This window comes from Oncorhynchus tshawytscha, linkage group LG25, assembly GCF_018296145.1.
Source record: "Oncorhynchus tshawytscha isolate Ot180627B linkage group LG25, Otsh_v2.0, whole genome shotgun sequence".
In the NCBI taxonomy this organism is placed as follows: Eukaryota; Metazoa; Chordata; class Actinopteri; order Salmoniformes; family Salmonidae; genus Oncorhynchus; species Oncorhynchus tshawytscha.
In genome coordinates, this window is record NC_056453.1 from 84955 (window position 1) to 104032 (window position 19078).

The following is a 19078-nucleotide window of genomic DNA, read 5'->3' on the forward strand; positions in this document are numbered from 1 at the left end:
AACTAATGGCTATAACTACTGACCACTACTGACCACAACTAATGACCACAACGACACAACTACTGACCACAACCACTGACAGAAATCACTGGCCAAAAACTATTGACCACACTAGCACAAGTCATGGCTATAACTACTGACCACAGCTACTTACTAAAAATACTGACATATACTGACCAAAACTAATGACCACAACTACAGACTACCAATGACCACACAACTAATGACCACAACTACTGACCATGACCACACAACTATTGACCACATTTACTGATCAGAACCACACCCCTACTGACCACAACCACACAATGACTGACCACACAATTACTGACCAAAACTACTTACTTACCTACTTATTTACTGACCTTTATTTTCCCCATGGGGAAATTTTGTTGCAGTGTCATGTACACATTTAAAGTGCCGTTTAAATACAAAACAAAATTGACAATACAACTTTCATAATAGTTACGCACCAATAAAAATAATAATAGTAAGAAATAAGAAGTAAAACATGAAATAAAAAGAAGAAAAGACTAGCCTGCTGGCCTTACGGAGTCAATGGGAACATTCACCCGAGCTATTTAGGAGGGATATCACACCTGGCACAAATTATTGTCTCGTTCTATTTTTCCTGCTGAGGAATACCCTATACCTGCGTAATTCAAAGTCCAGGAACAGGGGGTGACTTGGGTCTAAAATGATTTTGTGAGCCTTACGGGGGGCCCTGACCTTAAAGATCTCATCCAGGCCTGTCTGTTTGACTCCAAGAACCTTGCTGAGGTCCCTGACCTTAAAGATCTGATCCAGGCCTGTCTGTTTGACTCCAAGTACCTTGGGGAGGGTCCTGACCTTAAAAATGTCATCCAGGCCTCTCTGTTTGACTCCAAGTACCTTGCTGAGGGCCCTGACCTTAAAGATCTGATCCAGGCCTCTCTGTTTGACTCCAAGTACCTTGCTGAGGGCCCTGACCTTAAAGATCTGATCCAGGCCTTTCTGTTTGACTCCAAGTACCTTGCTTGCTGTGGTAATAATCCTTCTCAGCATGTTTCTCTGTCTGACAGTGACATTGCCAAACCAACAAACAATACAAAAAGTTTAAATACTCTCAAAAAAGGATTTGTAAAACAGAGTCAGTATAGTACAGTCTATATTAAAAGAACCCAACTTTTTTTGTAGATCAGGTCTGTACATTTACTCCACTGAAGCTTATTGTCCAAAAGGACACCCAGGTATTTATATTCCTCTACAATCTCTATATTCTGACCTCTGATAGATGTTGCAGAGGTAGGTGTTGTACGCTTCCTGAAGTCTAAGCACATTTCTTTGGTCTTGTTGGTATTGAGGACCAAGAGTGATTCGTAACCCCACTCTACAAAGTCATCTAGGACCAGGCCATGATGTTCCTCACACCACTCTACAAAGTCATCTAGGACCGGGCCATGATGTTCCTCATCATCATCGGGGTGGCAGGGTATCGTTGGATGCAACAAAGTTGCAAGTTCAAATCCCTGAGCTGACAAGGTACAAATCTGTCATTCTGCCCCTGAACAGGCAGTTAACCCACTGTTCCTAGGCCGTAATTGAAAATAAGAATTTGTTCTTAACTTACTTGCCTAGTTAAATAAAGGTAAAAAAAATAAAAATAAAAATATCATGCAACAGGCTGATCAAGGCAGTGTCATCAGTGAACTTAACGAGGTGTCTGTCAGTATGGGAACTAGTACAACTATTAGTGTACAAGATGTACAGAAGTGGGGACAAAACACATCCCTGAGGAGAGCTTGTGTTGGTATTGCGTATATCTGACACATGGGGACCTATTTTGACACGCTGTGATAGTTGGCTCAGGAAGTCCAACAGCCGCAAAACCAGCCCCCCATCTAAGGAGAAGTCCCGAATTAGTCTCTGTGCCAGAATGTAAGGCTGGATTGTGTTGAAGGCAGAAGAAAAGTCAACAAACAGAACCCTGATATGGGATTTGGCCCCCTCTAGATGTCTATAGACCATGCTAAGGAGGGTAAGAATATAAGAATGGCATCATCAACTCCTCTGCTAGGCTGATAGGCAAACTGAAATGGGTCAAAGAGCTTCTGGGTGACACTGAGAATATGACTTTTCACAATTTTCTCAAGGCATTTCATTACTAAGGATGTCAAGGCGACAGGGTGGTAGTCATTCAGCACAGTGGGATTAGATGCTTTAGGAATGGGTATAATTATTGAGTTTTTCCACAATACTGGCACGTGTTGCTGGTGGAGTGAGGATTGGAAAATGTCTGTAAAAACACCAGCCAGTTGTTCAGCACAGTGCTTTAACACATGTCCACTTATTTTGTCTGGGCCTGGGCTTTTGTATGTGTTACATCCTCTGAACAACTTCAGAACATCAGACTGTTGAACAACAACTCTCTCCAACATTTGTAATGATGAATCCATTTGTTTTACCTCCGACACCAAGTTGTCTGATTCAAATCTTGAGAAGAAAACATTCAGTTCATTAGCCATGTTCTGGCCCTCATATCCCCCAAGGTCAGCACTGGTTTTCCCCTGCTTATATGGGGGGCACTAGCCATGGATTTAATCCCTTGCCAGGCCACCCTTGCATTTCCTGAGGAGAGGGTCCTCTACACCCTTTGCTTGTATGCCTCCTTGTCCACCAGTATCTGTCTTTTGATCTCACGTTGTACATCTGTCTATCACCCCCAGCATAAACTGCCTTCTTCCAATCAAGTAGTGATTTTAGATGTTTTGATACCCAAGGCTTGTTGTTAGGGAAGATTGTACAGGTCTTAGTAGGCACAACTGACTCAACACTGAAGTTTACATAGTCTGAAATAATATCTGTGAGTTCATCCAGGTCAGAGCTGCTGTCCTCAAATACCTCCCACATTGTACAGTCAAACCACCCCTGGATAGAAAAAAAGAACATAGACTACCCACCCAACTCACGGCCTGACCATACTAAAACAAAACATAACAAAGAAACTAAGGTCAGAATGTGACAACATCAATACTTTGAATGATGATAGCTTACTGATAGCTTTGCACACTCTTGGCATTCTCTCAACCAGCTTCACCTGGAATGCTTTTCCAACAGTCTTGAAGGAGTTCCCAAATATGCTGCGCACTTGTTGGTTGCTTTTCCTTCACTCTGCTGCCCAACTCATCTCAAACCATCACAATTGGGTTGAGGTTGGGTGATTTTGGAGGCCAGGTCATCTGATGCAGTACTCCACCACTCTCCTTCTTGGTCAAATAGCCCTTACACAGCCTGGAGGTGTGTTGGGTCATTGCCCAGTTGAAAAATAAATGATAGTCCAACTAAGCGCAAACCAGATGGGATGGAGTATCGCTGCGGAATGCTGTGGTAGCCATCCTGGTGAAGTGCACCTTGAATACTAAATAAAACACAGTGTCACCAGCAAAGCAACATCACACCTCCTCCTCCATGCTTCTTGGTAGTAATCGCACATGAGGAGATCATCCGACCACCTACTCTGCGTCTCACAAAGACACGACAGATGGAACCAAAAATCTTAATTTTGGACTCATCAGACCAAAGGACAGATTTCCACCGGTCTAATGTCCATTGCTCATGTTTCTTGGAAAAGGGAAGTCTCTTCTTCTTATTGGTGTCCATTAGAAGTGTTTTTTTGCAGCATTCCGACCATGAAGGCCTGATTCACACAGTCTCATCTGAACAGTTGATGTTGAGATGTGTCTGTTCCTTGAACTCTGTGAAGCATGTATTTAGGCTGCAATTTATGAGGCTGGTAACTGTAATGAACTTATCCTCTGCAGCAGAGGTAACTGCTTTGTCTTCCTTTCCTGTGGCGGTCCTCATGAGAGCCAGTTTCATCACAGCGCTTGATGGTTTTTGTGACTGCAATTGAATAAAATTTTAAAGTTCTTAACATTTTCTGCATTGACTCATTTTCATGTCCCACATCTTTGGGATATGCTAGCGTCCCATCTGGCCAACATCCGGTGAAATTGCAGAGAGCGAAATTCAAAATACAATATTTGTAATATTAAACATACAAGTGTTATAATCAGTTAAAAGCTTAACTTCTTGTTGATACAGCCACTTTGTCAGATTTTGCAATCCCAAGGGGCCCAGCTACATCACAAATGGTTGTTTTGTTCGATAAAGTCCTTCTTTATATCCCAAAAAAGTCAGTTTAGCTGGCGTGCTTGACTCAGTAATCCACCAGTTTCCCTCGTTCAAAATGTATACAAATGAATCACAAATGTTACCAATAAACTTTGTCCAAACAAGTCAAACAAAGTTTCTAATCAATCCTCAGGTACCCTAATATGGAAATTAACTATAACATTTAAGACGGAGAATAGTATGTTCATTACCGGCGATAAATAACAAAGTGCGCACCCTCATCTACTCAAACTTCTGAATACTGCCCCCTACCCTGAAGAAGTTAAAGTAATGATGGACTATCGTTTCTCTGTGTTTATTTGAGCTGTTCTTGCCAAAATATGGACTTGGTCTTTTACCAAATAGGGCTATCTTCTGTATACCTCCCCTACCTTGTCACAACACAACTGATTGGCTCAAGCCCCGGCCTGTTAGCTATCTGAATTATCATGTCTCCAGCCCGCTGAGCTATTCACTGGACCCTTATTATCACTCGGATACGCATGCCTTTCCCTAATGTCAATATTCCTTGTCCATTGCTGTTTTGGTTAGTGATTATTGGCTTATTTCACTGTAGAGCCTCTAGCCCTAATCAATAAGCCTTAGCTAACAGTTTAGTTCCACCTCCCACACATGCGCTGACCTCCTAGAACACCTTCTGCTCCCAGCTGTGCCCTGGACACCATATGTGAATTGATTGCCCCATCTGTCTTCAGAGCTTGTGCTGTTCGGTGACCTAAACAGGCACATGATTAACACCCCGGCCATCCTTCAATCTAAGCTTGATGCCCTCAATCTCACACAAATTATCAATGAACCTACCAGGTACAACCCTAAATCCGTAAACACGGGCACCCTCATAGATGCCATCCTAACCAACATGCCCTCCAAATGCACCTCTGCTATCTTCAACCAGGATCTCAGTGATCACTGCCTCATTGCCTGCGTCCGTAATGATTCTGCGGTCAAACAACCACCCCTCATCAGTGTCAAACACTCCCTAAAACACTTCAGCGAGCAGACCTTTCTGATCGACCTGGCCCGGGTATCCTGGAAAGATATTGACCTCATTCTGTCAGTAGAGGAGCCTGGTTATTCTATAAAAGTGATTTCCTCACCATCTTAAATAAGCATGCCCCATTAAAAAAAAGTAGAACCAGGAACAAATATAGCCCTTGGTTCACTCCAGACCTGACTGCCCTTGACCAGCACAAAAACATCTTGTGGCGTAGTGCATTAGCATCGAACAGGCCCCGTTATATTCAGCATTTCAGGGAAGTTAGGAACCAATATACACAGGCAGTTAGGAAAGCAAATGCTAGCTTTTTCAAACAGACATTTGCATCCTGTAGCACAAACTCCAAAAGGTTCTGGGACACTAAAGTCCATGGAGAATAGGAACACCTCCTCCTAGCTGCCCACTGCACTGAGGCTAAGAAATACTGTCACCACCGATAAATCCACGATAATTGAGAATTTCAATAAGCATTTTTCTACGGCTAGCAATGCTTTCCACCTGGCTACCCCAACAATTGACTACTATGACTACTAACCACAATATGACCACAACTACCGACCTCAACTACTGAACTCAACTACTCACACTAAAACTATCATTCACAACTACTGACCACAACCACACATCCACTGACAACAACTACTGACCACAACCATACAAATATTGACCACTTACCTACTCACCAGCACCCCAACTGACCACTACTGACCACAAGTACTGACTATAACTATTGACCACAACTATTGACCACAACCACTGACCTTGAACTACTGACCACAATGACTGACCGTAACGTGTGACCTCAACAACTGACCACAAAAACACAACTATTGACCATAACTACTGAGCACTACAACTGCTGACTACCTTTGACCAAACAACTACTGACCACAACCACTGATCACAACCACAGAACTACTTACCACAATAACACAACTACTTACCACAATAACACAACTACTGACAACAACCGCTGACCACAAAGCAAATCTACCGACCAGAACTACTGACCACCAAAACTACTGATGACAACCACTGATCTTAACTTCTGACCACAACTACTGACCACAACCACACAACTACTGACCACAACCACACATATAGTAAACGCAACCACATAAATACTGACCACAACTACTGACCATAACCAGATAACTACACCTACTAACCACACAACTACTGACCACAACCAAAACCACAACCACTGACCACAAACACACAACTATTGACCAAAATGACTGTAAAAAACACATAACTGCTGACCACAACAATACAACTACTGACCACAATTACTGACTACAACCACACAACTACTAAACCAAACACAAATAACTACTGGCCACATAACACCAGACCATAACTACCAACTACAATTACTGACAACAGCCATAAAACTACTGAACACATTTACTCACCACATAACTACAGACCATAACTACTGACCCGAACTACTGACCACAACCACACAACTACTGAACACAATAACTGGACACAACAACTGACCACATCCACACGACTATGGACTGTAACCACAACCACTGAACACAAACACACAACTACTGACCACAACAACACATCCACTAACAATAACTACTGACCACAACTACAACTACAACTACTGAACAAGACCACACAACTACTAACCACACTTACTGAACCACACAACTACTGACCACAACCACAGCCAGCTGGCCACATCCACACAACTACTCACCACACAACTACTGAACACATCCACACAACTACTGACCATAATCACAACCACTGAACAAAAACACACATCTACTGACAACACACCTACTGACCACAACGACAAAACTACTAACAATAACTACTGACCACAACTACTGAACAAAACCACACAACTACTGACCACAAGTACACCACTTTTAACCACACTTACTGAACCACACAACTACTGACCACAACCCCAATAACTGACCAAATCACACAACTACTGAACACAACCACACAACTACTAACCACAACTACTGAACACAATCACTGACCACAACTACTGAACACAACCATTGACTAAAACTATTAACCACACCTTCTGACCACAACCGCACAACTTCTGACCACAAACAGCAATCTGACGACACAACTACTGACTACACAACTGACCACAACTGCTGCTCAACTGCTGCTCCTCAAACAGTGGTTGATGTGTGGAGTGCAGTATATGTTCTTATATGTATTTCTCTATGTATAACTCTGCTATGAAACTGAAGTAGCATAAAAAAAAGAACCAGCAGAAAAGCGGCCTCCATTCACTATTCAAGTGTATACGGAAGTAATTAATTTCCCCCCCTGCCCCTGTTCCTGCCCATTTGATAATGGGGCCATTGTAAGTCAAAAGTAATTATACATATTAATAAAGACATGATTATATTGAGAATAGTCTGATGGGTGAAAATATGATCACTTGATTAGAGAACAAGGCAAGGAACAGAGCGCACGCTTTTTTGTGACTTTCTCAAATCATCAATAGCCTACAGTCGCATCATGCAGCCCATATACTGTATTTTTTGATTACTAAGTCATGCTAAGGTTTGTATCATTTACAACTAAAGTTGCCAAAAAATTGTAAATCTAGTGTATAGGACCTGTTTCAAAAGATCACTTTTACGCTCAACATAGCCACTTCATATGCACACTTGCTCCAGTATGAGAAAAATATCCTTTCTATTTTATCCAGTTAAGTTAAATTATTTTAAATTATGATATTCTGACTATAAAATCAAATAATATAAAATAATGGCATGGGACTTATGAGCATATCTTGTCAGCTAAATGAACAAGCCTACAGCCTATGGCATGGCCCACAGCCAGATAACATACAGTAGGCCAACTCATGTTCTGACACAGATATTATTGTTTAAAAAACAATGCCATTCGCGGCTGCTATGGATTCTAAAAGGTTTTAACATGATTTTTGAATGACTATGTCATCTCTGTACCCCACCTCTGTACCCCACACAATTATCTGTAAGGTCCCTCAGTCGAGTAGTGAATTTCAAACACAGATTCAACCACAAAGACCAGGGAGGTTTTACAATAATTTGCAAAGAGGGGCACCTATTGGTAGATGGGTAAAAAAAATATCCCTTTGGGCATGGTGAAGTTATTAATTACTTTGGATGGTGCAGCAATACACCCAGTCACTACAAAGATACAGGCATCCTTCCTAACTCAGTTGCCGGAAAGGATTTCACGATGAGGCCAATGGTGGCTATAAAACAGTTACAGAGTTTAATGGCTGTGATAGGAGAAAACTGAGGATGGATCAACAACATTGTAGATACTCCACAATAGTAACATAAATGACAGAGTGACAAGAAGGCAGCCTGTACAGAATTTTAAAAAATCCAGAACATGAATCCAGTTTGCAATAAGGCACTAAATTAAAACTGCAACAAATGTGTCCTGAATACAAAGTGTTATGCTTGGGGCAAATCCAACACAACACATCACTGAGTACCAATTCATATTTTCCATCATGGTGGTGGCTGCATCATGTTATGGGTATGCTTGTCATTGGCAACGGATAGAGAACTTTTTAGGATAAACAGAAACGGAATAAAAATAACCACAGGCAAAATCCTAAAGGAAAACCTGCTTCAGTCTGCTTTCCAACAGACACTGGGAGACGAATTCACTTTTCACCAGGACAATAACTTATAACACTAGGCCATGTCACTCCAGGGTAAACCTACACGAAACACAGCCCTTATTTAAAGTGTTTCTAAAAGTCCCTGTGGGAAAAATGAATTGTGGAAAAACTACTGGAACTACTTCCTGTCCATGTTTGATATTCAGAATAATCCCAATGTCATATGTCAAAAAGACACACCTGGATTCAGAATTTGACCGGATATGGACAAAACTCCAAATATGCATTAGAAATGGTCTGTATTCTCTAGAATACATAGAGTGGGGAGAACAAGTATTTGATACTCTGCTGATTTTGCAGGTTTTCCTACTTACAAAGCATGTAGAGATCTATAATTTTTATCCTAGGTACACTTCAACTGTGAGAGACGGAATCTAAAACAAAAATCCAGAAAATCACATTGTATGATTTTTAAGTAATTAATTAGCATTTTATTGCAAGACATAAGTATTTGATACATCAGAAAAGCAGAACTTAATATTTGGTACAGAAACCTTTGTTTGCAATTACAGAGATCATACGTTTCCTGTAATTCTTGACCAGGTTTGCACACACTGCAGCATGGATTTTGGCCCACTCCTCCATACAGACCTTCTCCAGATCCTTCAGGTTTCGGGGCTGTCGCTGGGCAATACGGAGCCACTCCTTAGTTGCCCTGGCTATGTGTTTTGGGTCGTTGTCATGCTGAAAGACCCAGCAACGACCCATCTTCAATGCTCTTACTGAGGGAAGGAGGTTGTTGGTCAAGATCTCACGATACATGGCCCCATCCATCCTCCCCTCAATACGGTGCATTCGTCCAGTCCCCTTTGCAGAAAAGCATCCCCAAAAAATGATGTTTCCACCTCCATGCTTCACGGTTGGGATGGTGTTCTTGGGGTTGTAGTCATCCTTCTTCTTCCTCCAAACACGGCGAGTGGAGTTTAGACCAAAAAGCTCTATTTTTGTCTCATCAGACCACATGACCTTCTTCCATTCCTCCTCTGGATCATCCAGATGGTCATTGGCAAACTTCAGATGGGCCTGGACATGCGCTGGCTTGAGCAGGGGGACCTTGCGTGCGCTGCAGGATTTTAATCCATGGTGGCGTAGTGTGTTACTAATGGTTTTCTTTGAGACTGTGGTCCCAGCTCTCTTCAGGTCATTGACCAGGTCCTGCCATGTAGTTCTGGGCTGATCCCTCCTTCCTCATGATCATTGATGGCCCACGAGGTGAGATCTTGCATGGAGCCCCAGACCGAGGGTGATTGACCGTCATCTTGAACTTCTTCCATTTTCTAATAATTGCGCCAACAGTTGTTGCCTTCTCACCAAGCTGCTTGCCTATTGTCCTGTAGCCCATCCCAGCCTTGTGCAGGTCTACAATTTTATCCCTGATGTCCTTACACAGCTCCCTGGTCTTGGCCATTGTGGAGACGTTGGAGTCTGTTTGATTGAGTGTGTGGACAGGTGTCTTTTATACAGGTAACGAGTTCAAACAGGTGCAGTTAATACAGGTAATGAGTAGAGAACAGGAGGGATTCTTAAAGAAAATCTAACAGGTCTGTGAGAGCCGGAATTTTTACTGGTTGGTAGGTGATCAAATACTTATGTCATGCAAAAAAAATGCAAATTAATTACTTAAAAATCATGCAATGTGATTTTCTGGATTTTTGATTTTAGATTCCGTCTCTCACAGTTGAAGTGTACCTATGATAAAAATTACAGACCTCTACATGCTTTGTAAGTAGGAAAACCTGCAAAATCGGCAGTGGATCAAATACTTCTTCTCCCCACTGTATATATCGAAAACGTGTCAAGTAAAGATATCTCCTAATATGGACCCTTTTCGCACAGTGATATGTTGTGTTTGTCCCAACCGTTAGTGAAATATTTGTACTAGTTTAAATGGGAAGTTCACTCATTTTTACATTTGGCTTTATTTCTACTCTTTCTGTTCTTGTAATTGATCTCCCAAATGTTTATATAATGTATATATATACAGTGGGGCAAAAAAGTATTTAGTCAGCCACCAATTGTGCAAGTTCTCCCACTTAAAAATATGAGAGAGGCCTGTCATTTTCATCATAGGTACACTTTAAGTATGACAGACAAAATGAGAAAAAAAATCCAGAAAATCACATTGTAGGATTTTTTATGAATTTATTTGCAAATTATGGTGGAAAATAAGTATTTGGTCACCTACAAACAAGCAATATTTCTGGCTCTCACAGACCTGCAACTTCTTCTTTAAGAGGCTCTTCTGTCTTCCACTCCTTACCTGTATTAATGGCACCTTTTTGAACTTGTTATCAGTATAAAAGACACCTGTCCACAACCTAAAACAGTGACACTCCAAACTCCACTATGGCCAAGACCAAAGAGCTGTCAATGGACACCAGAACCAAAATTGTAGACCTGCACCAGGCTGGGAAGACTGAATCTGCAATAGGTAAGCAGCTTGGTTTGAAGAAATCAACTCTGGGAGCAATTATTAGGAAATGGAAGACATACAAGGCCACTGATAATCTCCCTCGATCTGGGGCTCCATGCAAGATCTCACCCCGTGGGGTCAAAATGATCACAAGAACAATGAGCAAAAATCCCAGAACCACACGGGGGGACCTAATGAATGACCTGCAGAGAGCTGGGACCAAAGTAACAAAGCCTACCATCAGTAACACACTACGCCGCCGGGGACTCAAATCCTGCAGTGTCAGACGTGTCCCCCTGCTTAAGCCAGTACATGTCCAGGCCCGTCTGAAGTTTGCTAGAGAGCATTTGGATGATCCAGAAGAAGATTGGGAGAATGTCATATGGTCAGATGAAACCAAAATATAACTTTTTGGTAAAAACTCAACTCGTCGTGTTTGGAGGACAAAGAATTCTGAGTTGCATCCAAAGAACACTATACCTACTGTGAAGCATGGGGGTGGAAACATCATGCTTTGGGGCTGTATTTCTGCAAAGGGACCAGGACGACTGATCCGTGTAAAGGAAAGAATGAATGGGGCCATGTATTGTGAGATTTTGAGTGAAAACCTCCTTCCATCAGCAAGGGCATTGAAGATGAAACGTGGCTGGGTCTTTCAGCATGACAATGATCCCAAACACACTGCCCGGGCAACGAAGGAGTGGCTTCGTAAGAAGCATTTCAAGGTCCTGGAGTGGCCTAGCCAGTCTCCAGATCTCAACCCCATAGAAAATCTTTGGAGGGAGTTGAAAGTCTGTGTTGCCCAGCAACAGCCCCAAAACATCACTTTTCTAGTTGAGATCTGCATGGAGAAATGGGTCAAAATACCAGCAACAGTGTGTGAAAACCTTGTGAAGACTTACAGAAAACTTTTGACCTCTGTCATTGCCAACAAAGGGTATATAACAAAGTATTGAGATAAACTTTTGTTATTGACCAAATACTAAATTTTCCACCATAATTTGCAAATAAATGTGATTTTCTGGAAAAATGTTTTCTCATTTTGTCTGTCATAGTTGTGTACCTATGATGAAAATTACAGGCCTATCTCATCTTTTTAAGTGGGAGAACTTGCACAATTGGTGGCTGACTAAATACTTTTTTGCCCCACTGTATATATATATATATATATATATAGATAAAATGTAGATAAAGATAAAATGTACCAAGTAAAAACATTCAAAGAATGGAAAAAAAATTACATTTTTGGTCATCAACACATACTTGAATAAATCATCTTTGGAAAACATGTAATGGAAGAACAACTTCACCAGAAACAGTGCATTGATAAAATGAATCTTAGATATCCGTCATCAAATGATATTTGAAGCCATTGTCACTTTGTTTGTTTTAAATTAATTTAGAATAAATTAATTTAAAGAAACAAGTAAAACAAACAAAGAGTGGTCAGTACTCTAAATTCAGATAACCCTTTTAACATAAAAACACATCCTCTGTCTACTGGTTCTACCTATCTTTATCTTTATATATATATATATATATAGACACACACAGTGCATTTGGAAAGTTTTCAGATCCCTAGATTGTTTCCACATTTTTTTACGGTACAGCCTTATACTAAAATTGCTTAAATTGTTTTTTCCCACCTCATCAATCTACACACGATACCCCATAATGACAAAACAAAAATAGTTTTTTAGAAATTTGGGCAAATGTATAAAAAAAAAAATGAAATATCACATTTACATAAGTATTCAGACCCTTTACTTAGTACTTTGTTGAAGCACCTATGGCAGCGATTACTGCCTCGAATCTTCTTGGGTATGACGCTACAAGCTTGGCACATCTGTATTTGGAGAGTTTCTCCCATTCTTGTCTGCTGATCCTCTCAAGCTCTGTCAGGTTGGATGGGGAGTGTCGCTGCACAGCTATTTTCAGGTCTCTCCAGAGATGTTTTATCAGGTTCAAGTCCAGACTCTGGCTGGGCCACTCAAGGACATTTCGAGACTTGTCTTTAAGCCATTCCTGCGTTGTCTTGGCTGTGTGCTTAGGGTGGTTGTCTTGTTGGAAGGTGAACCTTGGCCCCAGTCTGAGGTCCTGAGTTCTCTGGAACAGGTTTTCATCAAGGATCTCTCTGTACTTTGCACCATTCATCTTTCCCTCGATCCTGACCAGTCCCTGGGAGACCTAATGAATGTCTCTTGTGTTGTGTGCTGCAGGGGTCCAATGCTAAATTCAACCTCAGACTTGTTGGTCCTGGGCGGATGTTACGGGTGGTTCCCCAGACTGTGCTCAATGAGGCCCAGGTAACCATCTTAGTGGAGGACTCTGCTGCCATGGACTATGAGAAATTCCATTTCCTCACCTTCAAGGTCTGTCTGTCTTTCTGTCTGTCTGTGTTATAGTTGTCTTATGTCTCAACAAAATCCCACCACACTGCTATCTATACATTATTCACACATCTGATACCAGTAATTGCTTGATGATAAACAAAATCAATAAGAATCTGAATCTACACAAGAGATTACATAGGACGCATTCACCTATCCCCTTATGATTTGGATCCTCAAATCAAATCAAATGTATTTATATAGCCCTTCTTACATCAGCTGATATCTCAAAGTGCTGTACAGAAACCCAGCCTAAAAACCCAAACAGCAAGCAATGCAGGTGTAGAAGCACGGTGGTTAGGAAAAACTCCCTAGAAAGGCCAAAACCTAGGAAGAAACTGAGAGAGTAACCAGCCTATGAAGCTAGTCCTCTTCTGGCTGTGCCGGGTGGAAATTATAACAGAACATGGCCAAGATGTTAAAATGTTCATAAATGACCAGCATGGTCAAATAATAATAATCACAGTAGTTGTCGAGGGTGCAGCAAGTCAGCACTTCAGGAGTAAATGTCAGTTGGCTTTTCATAGCCGATCATTAAGAGTATCTCTACCACTCCTGCTGTCTCTAGATTGTTGAAAACAGCAGGTCTGGGACAGGTAGCATGCCCGGTGAACAGGTCAGGGTTCTATAGCCGCAGGCAGAACAGTTGAAACTGGAGCAGCATGGCCAGGTGGACTGGGGACAGCAAGGAGTCATCATGGCAGGTAGTCCTGAGGCATGGTCCTAGGGCTCAGGTCCTCCGAGAGAGAGAAAGAAAGAGAGAATTAGAGAGAGCATACTTAAATTCACACAGGACACCGGATAAGAAAGGAGAAGTACTCCAGATATAACAAACTGACCCTAGCCCCCCGACACTACTGCAGCATAAATACTGGAGGCTGAGACAGGAGGGGTCAGGAGAGACACTGTGGCCCCATCCAATGATAACACCGGACAGGGCCAAACAGGAAGGATATAACCCCAGCCCCCCCCCCACACCACTAGAGGGATATCTTCAGCCACCAACTTACCATCCTGAGACAAGGCCGAGTATAGCCCACAAAGATCTCCGCCAGGGCACCACCCAAGGGGGGGGCGCCAACCCAGACAGGAAGACCGCGTCAGTGACTCAACCCACTCAAGTGACGCACCCCTCCTAGGGACGGCATGAAAGAGCATCAGTAAGCCAGTGACTCAGCCCCTGTAATAGTGTTAGAGGCAGAGAATCCCAGTGGAGAGAGGGTGTTGTAACTTTAATGTGTTAGAGTTAATGTTTAAGTTTATTCTTTGAGCTGAGATATTTGAGATATTTCTTTAGATTTATTTGCATATGTAATTGTATTGGGTTGTGTTGAATTATGCTTTTTGACTGCAAGTCCCAGAATGCCTGGCGAGAGGAATGAGTGATAACACGCCAATTATGTGCAGGTGTTTAGTGATTGTGGTTGACTTTCCGACAGCATCTTACCTGCATTGCTCTGTACCAAAACAATTGTTGTTAAATGTAACGTAAACAAGTATTCTTACTAAAAGAAGCTTTCGTATCAAAACCGACGTCCCGAGTCATTACTAAGAAGTTAGCTAATCTAAAATTTGATGCCGAAACCCGGGATATGAGCTGCGACGAAGAAGTGGCTGAAATGGCTGAGGAGGAACGTCGGCATGAAGCAGAAAGAATGAGACGAAAGCGGGGTACCATTCGAGGCGCAACACGGAATTTGAATCAGATTGACGTGGAAATATCCAAGTCAAATCTGGAAACCGATCACTTGAGTACATTGTTGGAATTGCTATCAGCTAAGGAGGACAGTTTGTTTGAACTCGATCGTGGAATTGAACAGTTAACGCCATTGGACGGATTGGAGGCAGAGATTGCATGCACGGAGGAAAATAAAGAGTGCATTATCATGCTGAAGAGTCATGCAGAAAGAGTGATAACGAAGAAACAGGATGTCAATCCACTACCAGCCCGGGTGAGTGACGCTAACTCAGTAAGGCTACCGAAGTTGATTATTGAGAAATTCTATGGAGATGTCAGTATGTGGCAGGAGTTTTGGAGCCAGTATGAGACTGCTATTCACAACAATGATTCACTGTGTAAAAAAGAGAAGTTTTATCTATCTGAAAACACATCTCACTGGACCAGCTGCAAAGGCAGTAGCAGGACTGATGTTAACAGACAGTAACTATGATAATGCAATCACTCTACTCGAGCAGATTTGGAAGGAAAGATCTTGTGATTAGTGCTCATATGTCAAAGCTGCGGAATCTCACACCTGTGAAGAAATCCTATGATCTAAATGCATTGAGGCAGCTATATGATGAATGTGAAATTCAGATTAGGAGCTTGGAATCACTGGGTGTAGTGTCAGAATCCTATGGAAGCCTACTATTCCCAATCTTACTGCAGATGATTCCAGAGGACATAGCTCTTGACTATAGTCGTCAGAGGGGAGTAGATGATGAATGGAAAGTGTCTGAGATGATCAGTTTCCTACAGAAAGAGGTTCAGAGCAGGGAGAGAGCGCTACAAATGGCAAGATCATACAACCAACACAAAGAGAGCAAACCATGGAACAAGTCATGCTTCTCCAATGAAATGAAACCAAAAATACCCAACATGCCCTCTGCTGCAGCACTGCATACAGCCAGCCAGAAGGAAATACAAACGTGTCTATTTTGTGACAGTGCAACTTCACATTCAGAGAGCAGCACCCATGGGTTCTGCCCAATAAGTACAGATACTCAGAATGTGAAGTTGGACTATTGCAGTCTTCCTCCTACACCGAGTAGTTCGTGTTCGTCCAGGAAAGGTTTCAGTTCTCTGATTTTACAGTGATTGTGGCTGACTTTCCGACAGCATCTTACCTGCATTGCTCTGTACCAAAACAATTGTTGTTAAATGTAACGTAAAAACAAGTATTCTTACTAAAATAAGCTTTCGTATCAAAACCGACGTCCCGAGTCATTACTAAGAAGTTAGCTAATCTAAAATTTGGTGCCGAAACCTAGGAGACAGCAAGGGCGGTTCGTTGCTCCAGAGCCTTTCCGTTCACACTCCTGGGCCAGACTACACTCAATCATATGACCTACTGTAGAGATGAGTCTTCATTACAGACTTAAAGGTTGAGACTGAGTCTGCGTCTCTCACATGGGTAGGCAGACCATTCCATAAAAATGGAGCTCTATAGGAGAAAGCCCTGCCTCCAGCTGTTTGCTTAGAAATTCTAGGGACAATTAGGTGGCCTGCGTCTTGTGACCGTAGCGTACGTGTAGGTATGTATGGCAGGACCAAATCGGAAAGATAGGTAGGAGCAAGACAATGTAATGCTTTGTAGGTTAGCAGTAAAACCTTGAAATCAGCCCTTGCCTTAACAGGAAGCCAGTGTAGGGAGGCTAGCACTGGAGTAATATGATCAAATGTTTTGGTTCTAGTCAGGATTCTAGCAGCCGTATTTAGCACTAACTGAAGTTTATTTAGTGCTTTATCCGGGTAGCCGGAAAGTAGAGCATTGCAGTCGTCTAATCTAGAAGTAACAAAAGCATGGATTCATTTTTCTGCATCATTTTTGGACAGAAAGTTTCTGATTTTTGCAATGTTATGTAGATGGAAAAAGCTGTCCTTGATATGTTCGTAAAAAGAGAGATCAGGGTCCAGAGTAACGCCGAGGTCCTTCATAGTTTTATTTGAGACGACTGTACAACCATCAAGATTAATTGTCAGATTCAACAGAAGATCTCTTTGTTTCTTGGGACCTAGAACAAGCATCTCTATTTTGTCCGAGTTTAAAAGTAGAAAGTTTGCAGCCATCCACTTCCTCATATCTGAAACATAGGTTTCTAGCGATGTCAATTTTCACCATGTTTCATTGAAATGTAGAGCTGTGTGTCATTCACATAGCAGTGAAAGTTAACATTATGTTTTCGAATGACATCCCCAAGAGGTAAAATATATAGTGAAAACAATAGTGGCCCTAAAACGGAAACTTGAGGAACACCAAAATTTACAGTTGATTTGTCAGAGGACAAACCATTCACAGAGACAAACTGATATCTTTCCGACAGATAAGATCTAAACCAGGCCAGAACTTGTCCCTGTAGACCAATTTGGGTTTCCAATCTCTCCAAAAGAATATGGTGATCGATGGTATCAAAAGCAGCACTAAGGTCTAGGAGCACGAGGACAGATGCAGAGCCTCGGTCTGATGCCATTAAAAGGTCATTTACCACCTTCACAAGTGCAGTCTCAGTGCTATGATGGGGTCTAAAACCAGACTGAAGCATTTCGTATACATTGTTTGTCTTCAGGAAGGCAGCGAGTTGCTGCGCAACAGCTTTTTCTAAAATGTTTGAGAGGAATGGAAGATTCGATATAGGCCGATAGTTTTTTAGCTTTTCTGGGTCAAGGTTAAGCTTTTTCAAGAGAGGCTTTATTACTGCCACTTTTAGTGAGTTTGGTACACATCCGGTGGATAGAGAGACATTTATTATGTTCAACATAGGAGGGCCAAGCACAGGAAGCAGCTCTTTCAATAGTTTAGTTGGAATAGGGTTCAGTATGCAGCTTGAAGGTTTAGAGACCATGATTATTTTCATCATTGTGTCAAGGGATATAGTACTAAAACACTTGAGTGTCTCTCTTGATCCTAGGTCCTGGCAGAGTTGTGCAGACTCAGGACAACTGAGCTTTGGGGGAATACGCAGATTTAAAGAGTCCGTAATTTGCATTCTAATGATCATTATCTTTTCCTCAAAGAAGTCCATGAATTTATTTCTGCTGAAGTGAAAGACATCCTCACTTGGGGAATGCTGCTGGATCCTGGAGCATTTGGTACCCTGAACTGTGATATAAAGTATGTATGAAACACAAACTAACCTTGGCTGAAATGAATCCTAGACCTGCGTGAGTAGCAGGTCTAAGATCCAGGACCAGAGTACCAGGTATTCTCACAAACGCTCCAGGAACCGAACAATTGTAGCCAATTTCATATGTGAAAATACTCATAGTTGTGAAATTCACATGTGATGCATGCACTGTTTGTTGCTGAGTGGGATGATGAACATCAATATTTTTTATGCATACCCATAAACGGGTGTGATCGGTCTACAGTGGTCCCTGCAGCATACGCTCAAACTGGTGCGATTGGAATGTCTATTCATGATTGACACAACAGTCAGTTTTTGAGCTGTCCACACATTTTTTTTCACAGAAACATTTTGCACAAACAGTCTTTACAACTGTATTTCCTAAATGTGAGCAGTTTTGGGGGGGGTGTAACTGTTCAGACATTCACAAAAGTAACAACAGCATTCTCATCCAAATCGGAAAATAGGCCACCATAGTCCTAGTGCTCACCAAGGAAAGAGTGAGCTAACACAAGCGGTCATATTTAGCTAACTCTCGGCTGACAGAATCCATAAAATGAATTAAATAATAGCGATTACTATTT

General features: G+C 41.8%; 1 protein-coding gene across 3 annotated transcripts in view; it reads left to right on the top strand.

Annotated features, from left to right (window-relative positions):
* LOC112224051 (cadherin-related family member 1-like) overlaps positions 1–19078 on the top strand; it is a 165522-nt gene that overhangs the window by 74941 nt on the left and 71503 nt on the right. For all 3 annotated transcript variants that reach the window (XM_024400118.2, XM_024400117.2, XM_024387333.2), the window contains one exon: positions 13479–13631. In XM_024400118.2, the coding sequence (XP_024255886.1) occupies positions 13479–13631 (153 nt within the window). The remainder of the gene's footprint in view (positions 1–13478; positions 13632–19078) is intronic.